The sequence below is a fragment of the Oncorhynchus keta genome, chromosome 14 (genome assembly GCF_023373465.1).
Source record: "Oncorhynchus keta strain PuntledgeMale-10-30-2019 chromosome 14, Oket_V2, whole genome shotgun sequence".
Taxonomy (NCBI): Eukaryota; Metazoa; Chordata; class Actinopteri; order Salmoniformes; family Salmonidae; genus Oncorhynchus; species Oncorhynchus keta.
The window spans coordinates 47529303-47547298 of NC_068434.1; the positions used below are offsets into that span (position 1 = coordinate 47529303).

The following is a 17996-nucleotide window of genomic DNA, read 5'->3' on the forward strand; positions in this document are numbered from 1 at the left end:
ATGTTGAGATGTTACTTGAACACTCCGAAGCATTTATTTGGGCTGCAATTTCTGAAGCTGGTAACTATAACTCGGTTTCTTCCTTTCCTGTGGCGGTCCTCATGAGCGCCAGTTCCATCAGAGCTTGATGGCTTTTTGCGACTGCACTTGAAGAAACTGCTAAGCATTAAAAATGTAACTAGTACTCTAGGGTGTAAGGGAAAATGTATGGAGTATTGTCTTTAGGAATGTAGTGAAGTAAAAGTTGAATAGTTAAGTACAGATGCCCCAAAAGAACACTTTATATCACTATCTACCACTATTTTCAATGGCTAGTACTATAATTATAAGCCCAAGTCATCCCAAATTGCAGTTCCTAGGACTTCCACTAGTAGTTAGTCTTTAGAAAGAGTTTCAGGCTGAAAGTATTTTTACTTTACACCATTGCTGTTGAGGATACATTTATTATTCTTTATATACAGTACACCTGTCAGTCACCACCGATCTAGTATTCTGTACTGGTATGTTAACAACTCTTCATATCCTTCATATTCAGTTTCTACCTTACCTGTTGCCTCACCATCTCAAATCTATGACCCTGATTTGTTGAGGTAGAAATGGCTGACAAGTCCTTCCCCACTAGAATCCAATGTCACCCCCCTCTCCCAACCTTTACACTCTGAATCAATAGGCCCTGCGCCTTTGTCTCCCCTTGCCAGGAGTAATATTCATCAATGTCTTCAGTGCCTTTTTGTTGTTTGTCTCATGTCTCCGTTACACCCCTCATCTGAATTAAACCCGATGAGAGGTTTGTTTGCCTCGCATAGTGGAGCGTCCTTTCAAGGATCGGCAATTAATGTGTTTTTGCTGCTTAGTCGGCGCTAAATGCAAGGCCCTGACCTCTGTTTGTGGAAGCCCCATATGTGATCAGAGTGCTCAGTGTCTCTGTCCTTTTTTAAATGAGCCTGTAACAAATGGCTTTCTCCTGTCTAGTTGGTTTTAATCAAGAATTTGTCTCTTTGTGGATTGCGATGGGGTAGCAATGCTAATGGCAGAGCATTTACTTGATAGCCATTATTACTGTGGACATCTTTCTGCTGGCTGGGCCTTTCTCTGTGCATACCATCAGTCAAATCTACTGTTGGCGCGTGTCTGCAGTCACAAATCTAACTACCGCATGTTCGCTTTCACCCAAGCCATTTTTTAATTGATCCTGGATCAATATCTGTGATTTGCAGATATTTCAGAGCAAAGTGTAATGGGGGTTTTGAGCAGGAGTGTGAATATTGACATTGCCATTCCCCTGCTGTACTACTGAAGTCAGTCTTCTCTAAATTGGTGTAATTACCTGTTCAGAACCTGTATTACATATCTTCTCAAAGTAGAAGTGCTGATCTAGGACCAGTTTTCCTCCTGTCGTATTCATGATCTGAAGGGCAAAGCTGGTCCTAAATCAGTACTCCTACTCTGAGACACTTTGTTGGATACAGAGCTCTACACCACATGGTTCCTAAAACTGAAACCGGAGTGATGTGTCTAAACGTCTGATTAAATTCTGGAGCCTAATCTCAGCGAGCTATCTGACCAAACCTGCATGTGACTGCTGCTGTTAACACGTACACACACGCTGGCTCAGAGGGAAACCGACATGGACACTTTGGTTGAGGACAATAGAATCTGCTACGTGGGCAGACAGTGAGTGTAAAAATCCATGTGTTGATTTTCTTTGAGTACAGGACCATTGTTTTAGGCCAGAGCCATATATTTACATATTGCTCTGCAGGACTGAAAGCTCTCGTGGATGATCTTGATTTAAGGAGCTGGCTGTTGAAAATGCATATTGACTGCGCTATCACCAAGTGGCCTATAAATGGGCTAGTAAATGAAATTCAGCATCACTTCCACCCGCTGTGTATGTGTTGGGAAACTCTCATTAGACATTTTGCACTGTGGTTATTGCTTGTGTGCATAAAGGCACACCCAAGGCATCATTAAAATCCATCAGCTTCACCCCCCCCCCCCTACCCCAGCAGCCTCCTACAGTCTGTATGTGGCAGCCTCTTCCTCTCCTTAAACTGTATTCACTCCACCGTGTGTGTGTGTGTGTGTGTGCAGCGCATCAGCCCAAAGCTTTCTTGCTCAGTGCTATCTGTTAGACTTGCCTTTGGTCTTAAGAGAGGTCCTATAAAATCAGATTTAAGTATTTCAGGGTGAAAATTCATTCTGTTTTCTCTTTTGTTAATGTTTAATTGAGAAGGTTTTTGGGAAAGCCTTTCCATCTATTCGCAGACAGTTATCATTTGCATTATCGTTAACGGCTACACAAAGAGTAGACTAGACATAGGCGCACAACGTGCACACGGGCATTCTTGTGTACATTTTGTTCATGTCTTATGATTAACATGGGCAAATAATGAAGTTCAATACATTTACTTGATTTTCTAAGTTCAATACATATTTTGAATGTTGCTGAATTTGGATTTAATGTCTGCATTACATGATTCTGTCCATGTTTTCTGCCACTCAAATTTTATAGAGCTGTCTGGGACTGGTCTGGGTGGGGAGGGGAAAACTGAAAACTAGCTGTTACTGGCGGAGAGGGTTGGAACTCTTTCTTATTGGTCTATTAACTAGTTTAGCACTTGGTTATTTATTTAGCCTTGATGCCACCAGGCAGGCCAAAACTCCATCCCACCAAAAACAGGCTAATTTTAGGCGGTCTCAAAGTATTATTCCAACCTCGGTGTGGAGATATACACTACCGTTTTAAAAGTTTGGTCTCTTAGTAATGTCCTTTTGTTTTTGAAAGAAAAGAAAAAAAATGTGAATTTTTTAAAATTACATCAAATTGATCAGAAATGCAGTGGAAACATTGTTAATGTTATAAATGGCTATTGTAGCTGCAAACGGCTGATTTTAAAATTAAGGGTTTTATTGAATATCTACGGAGGCCCATGATCAGCAACCATCACTCCTGTGTTCCAATGGCACGTTGTGTTAGCTAATCCAAGTTTAGACATTTTAAAAGGATAATTGTTCATTAGGAAAGCCTTTTGCAATTATGTTGGTACAGCTGAAAACTGTTGTGCTGATTTAAAGAAGCAATAAAACGGTTCTTCTTTAGATTAGTTGAGTATCAGCAGTTTATGGGTTCGATTAAGCACAAAATGGCCAGAAACAAATACCTTTTTTTCTGAAACTCGTCACTTTTTATTCTTGTTCTGAGAAATGAAGGCCATTCCATGTGAGAAATTGCCAAGAAACTGAAGATCTCATACAACGTTGTGTACTACTCCCTTCACAGAACAGCGCAAACTGTCTTTAACCAGAATAGAAAGAGTGGGAGGCACCGGTGCACAACTGAGCAAGAGGACAAGTACATTAGTCTAGTTTGACAGACACCTCACATGTCCTCAACTGGCAGCTTCATTAAATAGTACCCGCAAAACACCAGTCTCAACGTCAACAGCAAAGAGGTGATTCTGGGATGCTGGCCTTCTAGACAGAGTTGCAGGCTGGCCAATAAAAATAAAAGATTAAGATGGGCAATAGATCTCAGACACTGGACAGAGGGATGCTGGCCTTCTAGGCAGAGTTCCTGAGTCGCCTCTTCACTGTTGACATTGAGACTGGTGTTTTGCGTGTACTATTTAATGTTATGTTACAGCCTTATTCTAAAATGTATTAAACACACCACCCCATAATGACAAAGCGAAAATGGTTGATTTGTTTGCCAATTAAATATCTGAAATATGTTATTTATATAAGTATTCAGATCCTTTGCTATGAGACTCAAATTAGCTCAGGTGCATCCTGTTTCCATTGATTATCCTTGAGATGCTTCCACCCATGGTAAATTCAATTGATTGTACATGATTTGGAAAGGCGCAAACACACACTTGTCATTTCTGCAGCATTGACGATCCCCAAAAACACAATGGTCTCCATTCTTAAAAGGAAGAAGTTTGGGACCACCAAGTCTCATCTGAGAGCTGTCCACCTGGCCAAACTGAGCAATCGGGGAAGAAGGGGTTCTTGGTTACCTCCCTGACCAAGGCCGATGGTGACTCTGACAGAGCTCTAGTGTTCATCTGTGGACATGGTTTCCCTTCTGGAAGGTTCTCCCCATCTCTGCATCACTCCACCACATCAGGCCTTTATGGTAGAGTAGCCAGATGAAGCCAGTCCTCAGTAAGAGGCACATGACAGCCCGCTTGGAGTTTGCCGAAAGTCACCTAAACTTCGACCATGAGAAACAATATTCTCTGGTCTGATGAAACCAAGATTGAACTCTTTAGCCTGAATGCCAAGCTTCACATCTGAGGGAAACCTGGCGTGGCAGGTGGCAGCATATAATGTGGAGATGTTTTTCAGCGGCAGGGATTGGGAGACTGGTCAGGATCGAGGCAAAGATGAACAGAGCAAAGTACAGAGATCCTTGATGAAAACCTGCTCCAGAGCGCTCAGGACCACAGACTGGGGCGAAGTTTCACCTTCCAACAGGACAACGACCCTAAGCATACAGCCAAGACAATGTAGGAGTGGCTTCAGGACAAGTCTCTGAATGTCTGTGAGCGGCCCAATTAACAGGTGGGCCTTCTTAAAAGTACATTTCTGGAATTTCTTTCCTTAATGTGTTGGAACCAATCAGTTGTGTTGTGACAAGGTAGGGTAGTATACAGAAGATGGTCTTTTACCAAATAGGGCTACGTCCATATTATGTCAAGAATAGCTCAAATAAGCAAAGAGAAACGACAGTCCCTCATTACTTTAAGAAATGAAGGTCAGTCAATATGGAAAATTTCAATAACTTTGAACGTTTTCTTTTTTCAGGTGCAGTTGCAAAGACCATCAAGCGCTATGATGAAACTGGCTCTCATGAGGACCGCCACAGGAAAGGAAGACCCAGAGTTCATTAGAGAGTTACCACCCTCAGAAATTGCAGACCAAATAAATGCTTCACAGAGGAGAAGTAACAGACTCATCTCAGAATCAACTGTTCAGAGCAGACTGGGTAAATCAGGTCTTCATGGTCAAATTACTGCAAAGAAACCACTGCTGAAGGACACCATTAATAAGAGACTTGCTTGTGCCAAGAAACACGAGCAATGGACATTAGAACGGTGGAAATTTGTCCAAATTGGAGATTTTTGGTTCCAACCGTTGTCTTTGTGAGACACGTTGTGGGTGAGCGGATGATCTCTGCATGTGTATTTCCAACCGTAAAGCATGGAGGAGATGGTGTTATGGACCAGGAGGGAGGCATGCTCAGGGCTTGGTTTGCATCCCTCCTGGAGAGGGTGTCCGCATTGCCGTGCTGGGCACCAGAACTGTAGATGACAAAGAGAATCGCTATAAGGATAGGAACCAGCGGGTGACACTGTCATTCGTGTCCTTACCTCTTGCCACCCACATAAGGGGGGGCATGGTCAGTGATCAGGGTGAACTTCCTCTTGAGGTAATACATGAGGGTGTACAGTGCCCACTTCACGGCGAGGCACTCCTCGACAATCAAGGAGCTTTCTGCTGACATACATGAGGTGCGCCTTGCCTTCCTGCTCTTGGGACAAGACAGCCCCTACCCCTGTGTCAGACGTGTCTGTCTGGACCAGGAGGTGTTTTGAGAAGTCCAAGGTGATGAGTACCGGTTGCGACACAGTCTGGGGTAGACGTGCCTTCATTAGGTCTGTGAGGGGAGAAGCTATTGTGGCATAGTTCGGTACAAATTGACTGTAGTAGCCTGCTAACCCCAGGAACGACTTCACCTGCCTCTTGGGTCGGGGGACCAGCCATTCCCTAATGGCAGTGTTTTTTTTTTTCCTCTTGCGGCTTCACATTTCCCCTTCCGATTTGAAAATCCAGGGACTCCAGCTCGGCGTAGCCCAGCTTTCACTTGTGGGGGTTTGCGGTTAGCACCGCATCCCTTAGTGCGTCCACCACTGCCTGTAACCTACAGAGATGGGACTCTCAACTGTCACTGTGCACGATTGTCATCCAAATAAGCAGCAGCTTACTAAGTGCGGGCGCAGGACGGTGTCCATGAGTCGCTGAAAGATTGCTGGGGCCCCATGGAGTCCGAAACGAAGATCCCGGTAGTGGTATAGACCCCCTGAGGTGGAGAAGGCGGTCTTCTCACAGGAGGTCGCTGCCAACGGAACCTGCCAGTACCCCTTCGTTAAGTCCAGGGTGCTGACTTATCTTGCCTTCCCCAAGCGGTCGACCCGGGGCATGGGGTAGGCGTTGAATTTACTGACCTCGTTCAGGCCCTGAAAGTCATTGCAGAAGCGGACGGTTCAGTCCGGTTTCGGTACCAGCACTATAGGGCTAGACCACTCACTGTGACTCCTCCAGTACCTCCATCTCTAGCATTGTCGTCACTTCCCGCTTGACCGGTGCTCTCCGTGCTTCCGGTATGGCCGTTTACTCACTTTTTCACTCGGACGTTTGGTGATATGATGTTCCACAAGATCCGTGGGCCCTGGCACCTCGGACAACACTGCCGTATTCCGCTGAACCAACTTTCTGAGCTCTTCCAGCTGTCCACGGGGCTGATGGCCATACAGGAACTCAATGTCGAAGAACCCAGTGGACGCTTGGGGTACCTCGCGAACCGGGAACATCAGGTGGGGTATCAGCTGGTCCCAGTTCCTCCTGTCTCTCGATGACCTTCTTCAGCATCTGCTTTAGGGATCTTATTGAAGTGTTCGACTAGCCCGTCTGTTTGTGGATGGTACACGCTGGTCCTCACCTGTTTGATTCGTAATAGATTGCAGACTTTCATTACATGTGACATGAATGCAGTGCCCTGGTCAGTCAGAATTTCCCGCGGAATTACCCACCTGGCAGAATAAATGGAAGAGCTCCCGTGCGATACCTTTCGCTGCCGCCATGCGTAACAGGATCGCCTCAGGATACCGCGTGGCTTAATCCACAATTACCAGGATGTATTGGTGTCCCCTCGTGGTCTTCACCAATGGACCCACCAAATCCATCGCCATCCGCTCAAACGGCACCCCTATAATGGGCAAGGGAACTGAAGGGTTTCTATAATGTGCCCTCAGAGCTGTGATCTGGCACTCCGGGCAGGTACGGCAGTAGTCCTCCAAGGCGTGCTTGACTCTGGGCCAGTGGAACCGTTTCCCGATCTGCTCCCTGGTTTTCTCAATCTGCTAGACTGTCCTAACATACAGGGTGGGTATGGCTAACAACTATTTTGTCTCCCCTTTGTGCTTTACTACCTGTTACAATAAATTATGCTTGATGGCGAAGTTGGGTTAGCGTCACTCCCTTACCCCAGGTAACAGCATGCCATCCACCGCAATCACCTGGCCCCTCACATTCTGGAGGTTGGGGTCTTCTCGAACGGCCCATCCCGAACTGACCCGTGAGACTTTCCCATGTCAGGAGGTCCGTCTGGTGCTTCCACCTCCAAGAAGAGGAGCCTGAGGTCCTCCTCAGACAATGGCTCGCTTCCCGGCGCATTCTCATCTCCCTCATCCGGGTTCATCTCGGGCCCAGTGGACACCTCGCTGCGGGGCGTGGGTTGCACAGGTGACAGTCCTTTTTCCTCTCCTTCCTAACTCGTGTGCGCGCCTCCCCAGGTCCCTCCTCCACAGTGCCTGGAAAAGAGGGAAATCTCTACCAGGGAGAATGGGCACGGGCAGGATAGAAACAGCCCCCACGCGCATCTGGCACTCTCCCCTTGGGGTGGTTATCTGCACTGGCACAGTTGGGTACCTCTTCGTGTCCCTGTGTACACACAACACTCATCACTGGACACACGGCCACTGCGGGTGGGCCAGGGTAACCATGCTGCCAGTGTCCAGTAGAGCACTGGTGTTGACGCCATCGATTTTTACAAGAATCATCGGCGGGGCTGTCTCGGTGTGCGCCCAACAGGTAACAAAACTCGCCATCCAGTTTACCCCGGAGCTGGGGGATGCGGAACTGATTCGGGCTAGACTCCTGGGCCATCCCAGCCTTCAACTGCGCTACCTCCTCTACCAGTCTGAGGTTTTGTTGGTGCTGCTCTTCCAGTGCTTGCTCCTGGAGTGCCTGTTACTTATGCTGGCTATGGATAAACTGAGCCACCAGTCCCTTTGTACGCTTGACTCCACGGCACCCAAAGCTACTGAGTTGCCTGCATTCTCCACCGTTTGTGGTAAACTGTGGGGTGTTGGGTTGAGCGTGCAGAGATTAACACCGAGGGGGAGGTTCTACTCAGCAAACACGACTTTACTAGGCAATACAATTAATATAATGAAATCGCGTAGCTTTGGCTTGGTCCTTCTTCTCAGCTTCTGTTCTGTGTTTGTCTCCCTGTTCTCTCCCGCAGTGTGCCAGGGTGCTCCCTTTGTGGCCTCCACAGCTGGTTGGCACTCTCCCCTAATTACCTCTACTTGGAGCCATCCGTGTCGGGGTGCCCAGCCCGTGTACTCCCAGCAGAGGGAGCCAATGTCGATACCACATAGTGGTATCCCGGGAGGTCTACACCGGGGGTTGGTGATAGGGGGGGGAGGTACGTGCCATGACGTTGGCTCACGCTGCTGGGAGTACACGGGCTGGGCACCTGTGTACTCCCAGCATAAATATTATAATATTTTTTACCCCCAGAGGTTACTGTGATTGCAGCAAATCATGAAGCTTTTTCCATTTATGATTACACTTTCTTAATGATTTGTTTGTAAACAGACCATTTGAAAACTCCTTCATTAGCAACTCACTGACATGTACCTGAAAACCTTTGTACAACACAGTACAAAATCAGGCATCCTTGATAGAGTGATGATCATTGCACTTGTCATTTGCGGTGACTGATTTTCCCCTCAAATGACTTTCCTGCACATCGAGTCATCTTTTTATCCCAAATGGTAACCTGTTCCCCATGTAGTTCACTATATAGGAAATAGAGTACCATTTGAGAAGCAGATTTCTCTCTGTGAATCACAAGGGCCTTGGTTATTATGCAACAAGCAATTGTCAAGAAGGCAGACAGTATAGATGCTTGCTCTTACAAAGGAATTACAAAGCAGTGCCAATCCAGCTGTCACCAAAACCAAAATATGTCTACTACCAATTGAAGAAAACACAGCCAATCCATGGCCTAGTGGACCATTTTGTAAACGTGACGGACCATATCTTCCTCTTGTTAAAGTAACAGAGAGGCACCTCTTTCCATTGCGCTGCTAGGGTTCAGATGGTAGATATCAACAGATGCAGGTCAACAGGCACAGAGATAAAGATTTGAGAATGTCTATGGTTACATGTCAGTTCTGATAGCTTCCAACATTCCAGAGAAAATGTCTCCCTCCCTCACCACTCCCTGTTCTCCACCCTCCTCTCTGTCTCCGCCTCTTTCTAAGTAGCTGTACGTGGGTGATGTTTCTGACATTTTCGGACTACTAAACAACTCTTGATTTAGAACCATGGAGAGTTAACGCAAGTTGCAAAAAAAATAACATGAGTTGCCTCTACTATTCCAGCACCATTTCAACATCAAATCACCTATGCTTAGTCTAATGCAGTGACAACTAAAAGATACCAAAAGTACTTTTGTCCAACATAAGCTAAATATGATGTGGCTGGCCATGGTTCTGATTTCTGTGTGCGTTCGTGCAAGTAGAAAAAACATGTTGACTCACCCTACTTGCAGAGAAACGCCAATGCCATCTTCTTTCATGTTGGCAAAACCGTCTCTGACTCTGTCATACAGTGCACGCTTTTCATTTTTGTTGTCCTAACCTACTTGGCTAAAGTGCCTGCTCGCTAGCTTAACTTCCTTTTCATGTGCAACAATAAGACCGCTAGTTAACATTGGCCTACTACATCTAGCTACATATTGATCTTCTATCTCAGGCCAGGGGCACAACAATGTATGAATTAATGTTTGGATCAAAATCGCCTTTATCATTGGCCAGTACGGAGAATTAAGTATACCACATGTCCAAATCTGTATCTCCATTCATGGCTAATTTAGGAAGGGGCTAATTTTAACTAGCTAGTTAGCCACCGGAGGACAATGACACAACGAGATGCAACAATTCAAGTTTCCGTTGACACTATCTCTGTGCGCCAGGACCATTCAAAGTTGAGTTCATTCAGTTTAGCCCAACACCGATTGGATATTATTTGATACTTTTTAGCAATGGAGGCCAAATGCTCACTGGCTTCCCTTGCATTCAAGCCTACAGGGGGCAACAATGTCCTCCTAATTTTGACCAGACAGAATCCGATAGATGGGCTACACATACAGAGGGGCGCTGTTTCGCTCGCTCAGATGCTTTCTCCGGTGAAATACATTCAGCCTCTTGTGAATTGAAGGGAAATTATGAAGCACAGAGAGGACTAACAATAAATTAAAGTTAAAAATCTCTCTTGATAAATTTTTTTGGGGGCAGCCTGGCTCCCTTGGCATCCATGAAAACACACCGCTGCCTCCCTATCCGTGTGTGTGTGTGTGTGTGTGTGTCTAACCCTAGTCTCGCTACGAGATATGAAGGAGAGTCTGAGGAGCTTGGTGGCGAAAGATAATTCTACTTTTCAATTCACATTACAACCTTGCCTTACCTTTTATGACTGGAAACTTAACATTCTTGGTCCAAATCTCAGATTGACCATAAATATCACAGTAGCCTCTACTAGCCAGTAATCACAAACTATCCAACAATGACAGACTTTTCATATTACATATGAAACACAACATATTACACTCTTGACTAATGCAACAATTCACAAGCATGTATGTGCTAGCAATTAAAGGCTTTATTTTCTCGTATGTAGGCTACATATTACATTTCAGCTTCAAGGCTAAAGCACAGAGGATATTACAGCATGTCTTCATCAAGTAACGTTAGCCTTATATCTGAATATAACAGTACAGGCTTAACTTACAACATTATAACAAACCAGGCTTTATTTTTATTAATATCGTGCAAGTCTTTACATGTGGTAAAAGCAAATTGCGACTGAAAATGTGGGTATAAGTGAAAGTCGAATACCCGCCACCCAAAATATTAAATGAAATTCCTCATGATTTGTCAACATGCAAAATTTCTCTGCTTCTAATCCAAACTAAGCTAGGAGGGTTATTAAAATACTGATTGAAACATGTTCTCAGAAAATTAAAACCACCTAGGAAAACATTCAGGGAACCATCGTAAAACATCCACAGTACTGATGGGGTCATGATAGGGGCTGCACTAAATGTTTGATGTATTATAATAATTGGTTATTCTTATGTTGTATTAATAGAAGGGGTGGGGCTATGGGACCCCTCTACATTTATAGGGTCCTAGACTACAGATGAACAATATATATATTCATTGTACGGTTTAAGAATTGTTCCAATCTTTTCTAAGTCTCTGCTTCTTATAAAGAAAATTTATTATTATTATTATATTATTATTATTATTATAGAAATGGGGTCTGTGAGAAAGCATTACAAATATGAACAAAGAGCCCTGCAGGGGAGTAGAAGAGATAAGAGGCTAGTCAGACATACCTCTATAAATCAACTTGGAGGAGTGGACATTTACTGCCGAGGCCTTAGAAAACACTGGAACTATTGTATCTCTTGCAAGTTAGTATAGCTGTGTATATGCATGGGCTTGGTCTGAGGAGTAGCAGGTATGCAATGACATCACAGGGGGTTGACTACAGGCATGATAAAAGCAACTTGGACTTTTCCTATGGGGCAGAACTCATGAGAGACATCAGTTGTATGGGTGATGTTTGATCTTTGACTTCTGTCTACAGCTGTATTTTGATTAAAATTGTTATGATTTATAAGTGCACATTCTGAGTGTTTCTTATTTGTTAAGTAAATCAAATGGAGCACAGAAAAACAGTACCTACCTGCAATCTAAAAAATGTTTTCCCAGAACAGGCAATGTTCACTTTTGTTCTCAGAATGAAAAAAAAATAACTTTTTTTTACCGGTCAGGAAATGTATGACTTTGTTCCCAGAACCAATGGGAAACCAAAAACATTCTATCCCACAACTTCCAAGGAACCAAATGTGCTAGCTGGGAAGGCCTACACAATGCAACCCTGCATACTGTGAGCTCAGCCCTGTTAGTTTTGTTCAATCGCAGTAGTCTGGAACCAACAGCTTCTACCCCCAAGCCATAAGACGGCTAAATAGTTAATCAAATGGCTACCCGGACTACTATTTATTTTTCATGTTTCAGTGTTGGTCTACACCTGTTATCTGCGAAGCATGTGACATTTTGATTTGTCTGTAAACGGTTTTATTGTTTTCATCCTCCCTAGGGCCAGGAGTTTAATTTGAACCGTATGACCTGATTACATTACATTTAAGTCATTTAGCAGACGCTCTTATCCAGAGCGACTTACAAATTGGTGCATTCACCTTATGACATCCAGTGGAACAGCCACTTTACAATAGTGCATCTAAATCTTTTAAGGGGGGTGAGAAGGATTACTTATCCTATCCTAGGTATTCCTTAAAGAGGTGGGGTTTCAGGTGTCTCCGGAAGGTGGTGATTGACTCCGCTGTCCTGGCGTCGTGAGGAGTGTGTTCCACCATTGGGGAGCCAGAGCAGCGAACAGTTTTGACTGGGCTGAGCGGGATCTGTACTTCCTCAGTGGTAGGGAGGCGAGCAGGCCAGAGGTGGATGAACGCAGTGCCCTTGTTTGGGTGTAGGGCCTGATCAGAGCCTGGAGGTACTGAGGTGCCGTTCCCCTCACAGCTCCGTAGGCAAGCACCATGGTCTTGTAGCGGATGCGAGCTTCAACTGGAAGCCAGTGGAGAGAGCGGAGGAGCGGGGTGACCTGAGAGAACTTGGGAAGGTTGAACACCAGACGGGCTGCGGCGTTCTGGATGAGTTGTAGGGGTTTAATGGCACAGGCAGGGAGCCCAGCCAACAGCGAGTTGCAGTAATCCAGACGGGAGATGACAAGTGCCTGGATTAGGACCTGCGCCGCTTCCTGTGTGAGGCAGGGTCGTACTCTGCGGATGTTGTAGAGCATGAACCTACAGGAACGGGCCACCGCCTTGATGTTAATTGAGAACGACAGGGTGTTGTCCAGGATCATGCCAAGGTTCTTAGCGCTCTGGGAGGAGGACACAATGGAGTTGTCAACCGTGATGGCGAGATCATGGAACGGGCAGTCCTTCCCCGGGAGGAAGAGCAGCTCCGTCTTGCCGAGGTTCAGCTTGAGGTGGTGATCCATCATCCACACTATGTCTGCCAGACATGCAGAGATGCGATTCGCCACCTGGTCATCAGAAGGGGGAAAGATTAGAAAACAAATCTGGTCCCATCGTAGCACAGTACAGCTGATGTATTACTATGGCCCTAGGAAAACCATATCCTATTTGTATGATCTACATTTGACATGTTTCTGGTGGTGGGGGATGGGCTTCCATAATGTAAGTAACTCAGTCCAGCAGGCAGCTACTGCGACAATTTCAGAATATAACAGACTGTTTCTGCAATTTCACTTAACTCAATGAAACACGATTCTTTAAATATCAGGAAAATATCTATAAATTTCAGCTGTTTCAAAAACATTGCTCTACTATTACCATTCATGTCATGTAGGATAGTTGGCTCAACTGGACAATTCTGTTTACGCTGCCCTGCTTCAAGCGGTGCAACTGTTGGGCGAGTGTCATGCGCTACTTCCAGAGATGGTGGTCGAGACGTAGAAAGTACGCAAGTTTGCATTTGAGTAATAGAAAAGCTGATGGTATTTTTATGAAAAGTTTAAGTGTGACGAGGCTCTAAATCAAAGAGAAATGCCTAATGATAATCAACAGGTTTAATGTCTATCAAGTACTATGCCTTGCACCTTGTCTGCGTCGATACATGTGCAGTGTTTTCACACTCACACCCTATTTTGAGACAGTTATTTTTGTTAGATTTAAAAACAATCATCTTTAGATTCTAATGGAAGCTGGCGGTATGTTGTGCGAAACACAAGCATTACATTTCTGTATCGTCCATTGAGTGGGAGTCTATTCTCTTAGTGTGACTATATTAATTTGCATATTTTATTTTATATTTAAAGCATGCTCAAGGGCTTGGCTTGGTTTATAATAATATGTCACCATTTACTAATCAAAACAAAAACAACTCATTGAGGAGAGAATAGAGATCAAAGAAAAGTCAGAAGACAGAATTCACATTTGGTTGCCTGGCAGCAGAACATAATGTTGGTGCCTGTATACAGTATTCTTTTAAAATAAATAAATACACGTAGAAAATTCTGCCATAGTACATGTCGTGGCATTCAGAATAGTTCCATTTGAGAGGGAAATAAGGTTCTTTTGAACAAGGTTTTTGTCATTTCAAGGTTAGTACGTTTTCCAGAAAGCTATGTGTAAGATTTATGTTTGCAGGATAAAGTAGGTAACTATTCTGTTCTCCTCATACTTTCATTTATTCAGAACTGTCTTAAACTGGGCATAAATTGACCAGTGATTTTACTAGTTAACCTCTACTCAGACATTGCCCTAGACATACTTCAGCTTGCAATGTTCTGGAGCATGCATGCCACTTTAAGAAATAACCTTAGCAATGACTTTGGGTCCTGTTGGAGAAAGTGAGATCACTATTGTTTTGATCTGATGGGGCAGGGAGGGATATCTGGACAGCTTTCTTGTCACCTGGAATCAGAATACCAACTCCTTTCCTCACCCTACCCCTCAGCGGCCACGTCTCAGCTTCCTCCATATATTATTCAGTAAGGCCAGGGGTGAGAGCAGGAGAGAGACTGTGGCAGTGTCCCAAATGGCACCCTATTCCCTATATTGCACTACTTTTGACCAGAGCCCATGTCAAAAGAAGCAATGCACTAAATAGGAAATAGGGTGCCATTGGGACATAGACACTGTCATAGTGTTGAGGGATAGATGTTAGGTGGGTACAGATGTCTTTGATGACAGCCTCTCATGGAGTCATCAGTCCGAATGAGCTTGTACCAGCACATACTCTCATTTGTGCACACACACACACTAGCAGCACTGCAGAAACCACAGGGGTCTTCAGGGGCCCTTCAGTAAAGGTCTCGCTTTTTGAAGACAGATTAGGTCTGGCCTTTTGGGAGGCGCGGGCATATGGAGTATGTTCTCTATAAATGTCCTTCAAAAGCCTGCGTCTGCTTTCAACATAGTGACAGACAGACAGGAAATCTGCCCTCTTTCACTCTAAAAAAAAAAAAAATATGATAAAAGCAAGCTGATGATGTAGGGCTTGATTCAGTTGAACCCATACAGTCGTGTCATATTAAAAAAGTAGCTATTTTTCACCAAAGTCACATAGGGGATTTGGGCTAACCTACTACTGCTGCTACCAGGTACACTCCCTCCTCTTTCTTTCTTTTTTAAGATGGCATGTCGGATTGAATTCCAGCCTCAGTCATTGTATGTTATAAATGATAGTGACATCATTTGAGATCATAGTACTGCATGACAGACAGGACTCTTTGTTGTTTACCATTAATCTCATAAATACGACCCTAGGCAACAGCAGTGACTAGGGTCTGGTGGATATGACATACATACTCTTTTGGTAACTTTGAGGAAAAGGTGGGTCCTCTTCAGACAGACCACTGTCCCAACAAATCATGAGGCAGACATGCAACAATGTCGCAATTCGAAACCAAAGTTGGTAGGCAAAGCATTGGCAGTGATTTTTAGGGAAGATAATTGATGCAAAGTAGTGGCAGGTAGCCTAGTGGTTAGAGCGTTGGGCCAGTAACTGAAAGGTTGCTGGATCGAATCCCTGAGCTGACCAGGTAAAAATCTGTTCTGCCCCTGAACAAGGCAGTTAACCCACTCTTCCCCGGTTGGCCGTCATTGTAAATAAGAAATTAGTCTTAACTGACTTGCCTGATTCAATAATGAAAATGTGGTGTGGGGATACACACAGCTACGGCAGTGACTTAGCTCCTCTTATGCCAAACTGATGTTCTATTATGTGCAGACATGTATGCTGGAACATTGGATACTTTGTGGGAGGCAACCAGTCTGCCTATGGAGACTAGTTTACCGTAGGGTCAAGCCTTTCTCGTTGAATGACTCTGTGAGGGATGGCAGCGTCAAGGATAATCGATACACTCTTATGTCAATGTCAACACCACCGTCCTTTACTAACAATGGATAGTAAAGGCGGAGGGGTGGGTGAAAGTAAAACGTGAACCATATCCTGCTCCAACTCTGGCTCCTAAACATTTCAACACTGGTGCTACTGACTGGAATAAAGTCTGGCAGGATTTCAAACCCAACCAATTCATCTCCACCCCCAGTTTCATTAACAGTGTTACATGACCTGGTTATCTAGCCTTGTGACTGCTTTTAGAGTCAGTAGCTATTAGTTGTGTCCCATGTGTTTTAATGAAATGTGTTGTAAATATGTATTTTAGCTTTTTCTGGAGGTTTTTTTAGGAAATGGGTGCTTTGTAATGTCCTCACCTTTCTTCTTTGCTGCACAGGTTATTGCCTTGTCTTGGTCGGGTCGTTATTGTAAAAGAGAATGTGTTCTCAATGACTTGGTTAAATAACGGGGGGAAAATACCATGTAATTAAAGCAATAAATTGAGAGAAGTCTGCTAAATACAGCTAATCCCCGGCCCTAGAAGACATATTTAGGGACCATCTACACCCTCTCATGGCTATTATATAGGTAATAGACGAGTGTGCCACCAAACTAACGACACTCTTCCTTCTTCAATGCTCCCCAGACACTGCATGAAACATTTCCCTCTCACATACCGCTATTAGCAGCTATTGACCTGGGGACATTTTCCTGGCTTTATTGAAGAGGAAAGAGGGAAAATGGACATCATTAAAGCCCATTGATTGGGTTGTCGGGCTGGTTGCTGAAGCTGCATTCCCTCAATCCTGATAGGTGATAATGGTTCCAGAACCCTCGTGACAGACAGGCTGGATGTCAGTTTGTTGCTTCCGTCCTATCGGGGCGGGGTGAGTTGTGGCTCTTCTCTTGCTCTGTTTGCTGTGACTGTCCTCCTCTCTCTGGTTGGTGCTACTGCTCCTCCTAAGGACCCATCCATCCCTGTGTCTCTCTTCTTCCTCCACCATCTCCTCCTTCTTCCCGCCTCTTTCTCCTCCTCCCTCCCGATACGCACTAATCTCTGCTCTTTCTCTCTGGCTGGTGCTCCTATAGGGGGCAACTCCCTCCCTGTGACTCCTCTTATCGTCCTCCCCTTCCTCCTCCCTTTCCTCATCTTTCTCCTCGTCCCTCCCTGTACACCCTAGTGTCCACTCCTTCTCTCTGGCTGGTGTCGCTCGACTCCTAGGGCCTTGCCCGCTTACTGATGGTCCCCACTGGAGTCGTATGTAAACGGCTCTGCTCCCCGTATTCAGCATGTCACTCCCACCCTACCCCAGTCCTAATGACTGTGTTTGTGTGTGTCCTCGTCTGTCACTCCTGTCCCATTCCTAATGACTACATGTGACACTCACTCTCTCTCCTACATCAAATCTACATGCTGCATCATCCAGACACCGCCATCCTGCACGCCCACACGCACACACCGCTGCCATCCTGCTGCTATGGTTACCAGATAATGGGAAGAGAAGTGTTGTGTGATGCGACAACACTGCTCCCTTCATTAGCTTTATTAAAATTGAGCGAAATTAACTCCAATGAGCTTTTCCAAGACCACACGCCAACCGTTTAATGATATTATATGTCTCCCTCCTTTCCTTCACTTGTCAGGTAATTGTTTTTGCCTCTCCTCTTGGCTGTTCAAAGGCAATTTGGTGCACAGCTATGTCAGGGCTATTGCAGAAGGCAAGTGTGTGTGCGTTTCTGTGCATGCTTGTGAATGTGTGTGTTATACATTACAGGACCTCACTTGTCGTGCACATCCCCTCTTATCAATGAGAGGTATTGTTTCCTGCTTTGTTCAGGAAATGCATCTATTTGTTGTGGAATCAGGAGGGAGGGCAGTTGTTACTTATTTGAAGCATCAAGACAATGTCTCTCCTCTCCTATCACGTCCTGTTATAGGCTGGCAGTCTGTGGTAG

The 17996-nt window shown here is 44.9% G+C and overlaps 1 protein-coding gene across 3 annotated transcripts in view; it reads left to right on the forward strand.

Moving 5' to 3' along the window:
* LOC118393539 (sin3 histone deacetylase corepressor complex component SDS3) overlaps positions 1 to 11771 on the forward strand; it is a 38083-nt gene extending 26312 nt beyond the window's left edge. Inside the window, exons 12-13 of one of the 3 annotated variants that reach the window (XM_052461839.1) lie at positions 4813 to 4993; positions 8315 to 11771. Coding sequence is in view for 1 of the 3 variants with exons in the window: in XM_052461834.1 (XP_052317794.1) it covers positions 7441 to 8604 (1164 nt within the window). In the remaining 2 variants the exon portion in view is untranslated. Of the gene's footprint in view, positions 1 to 640; positions 4570 to 4812 lie in introns of those variants that run through there. The other 2 variants (XM_052461834.1, XM_052461838.1) reach the window with 2 other exon arrangements.
* The last annotated feature ends 6225 nt before the right edge of the window (positions 11772 to 17996 follow it).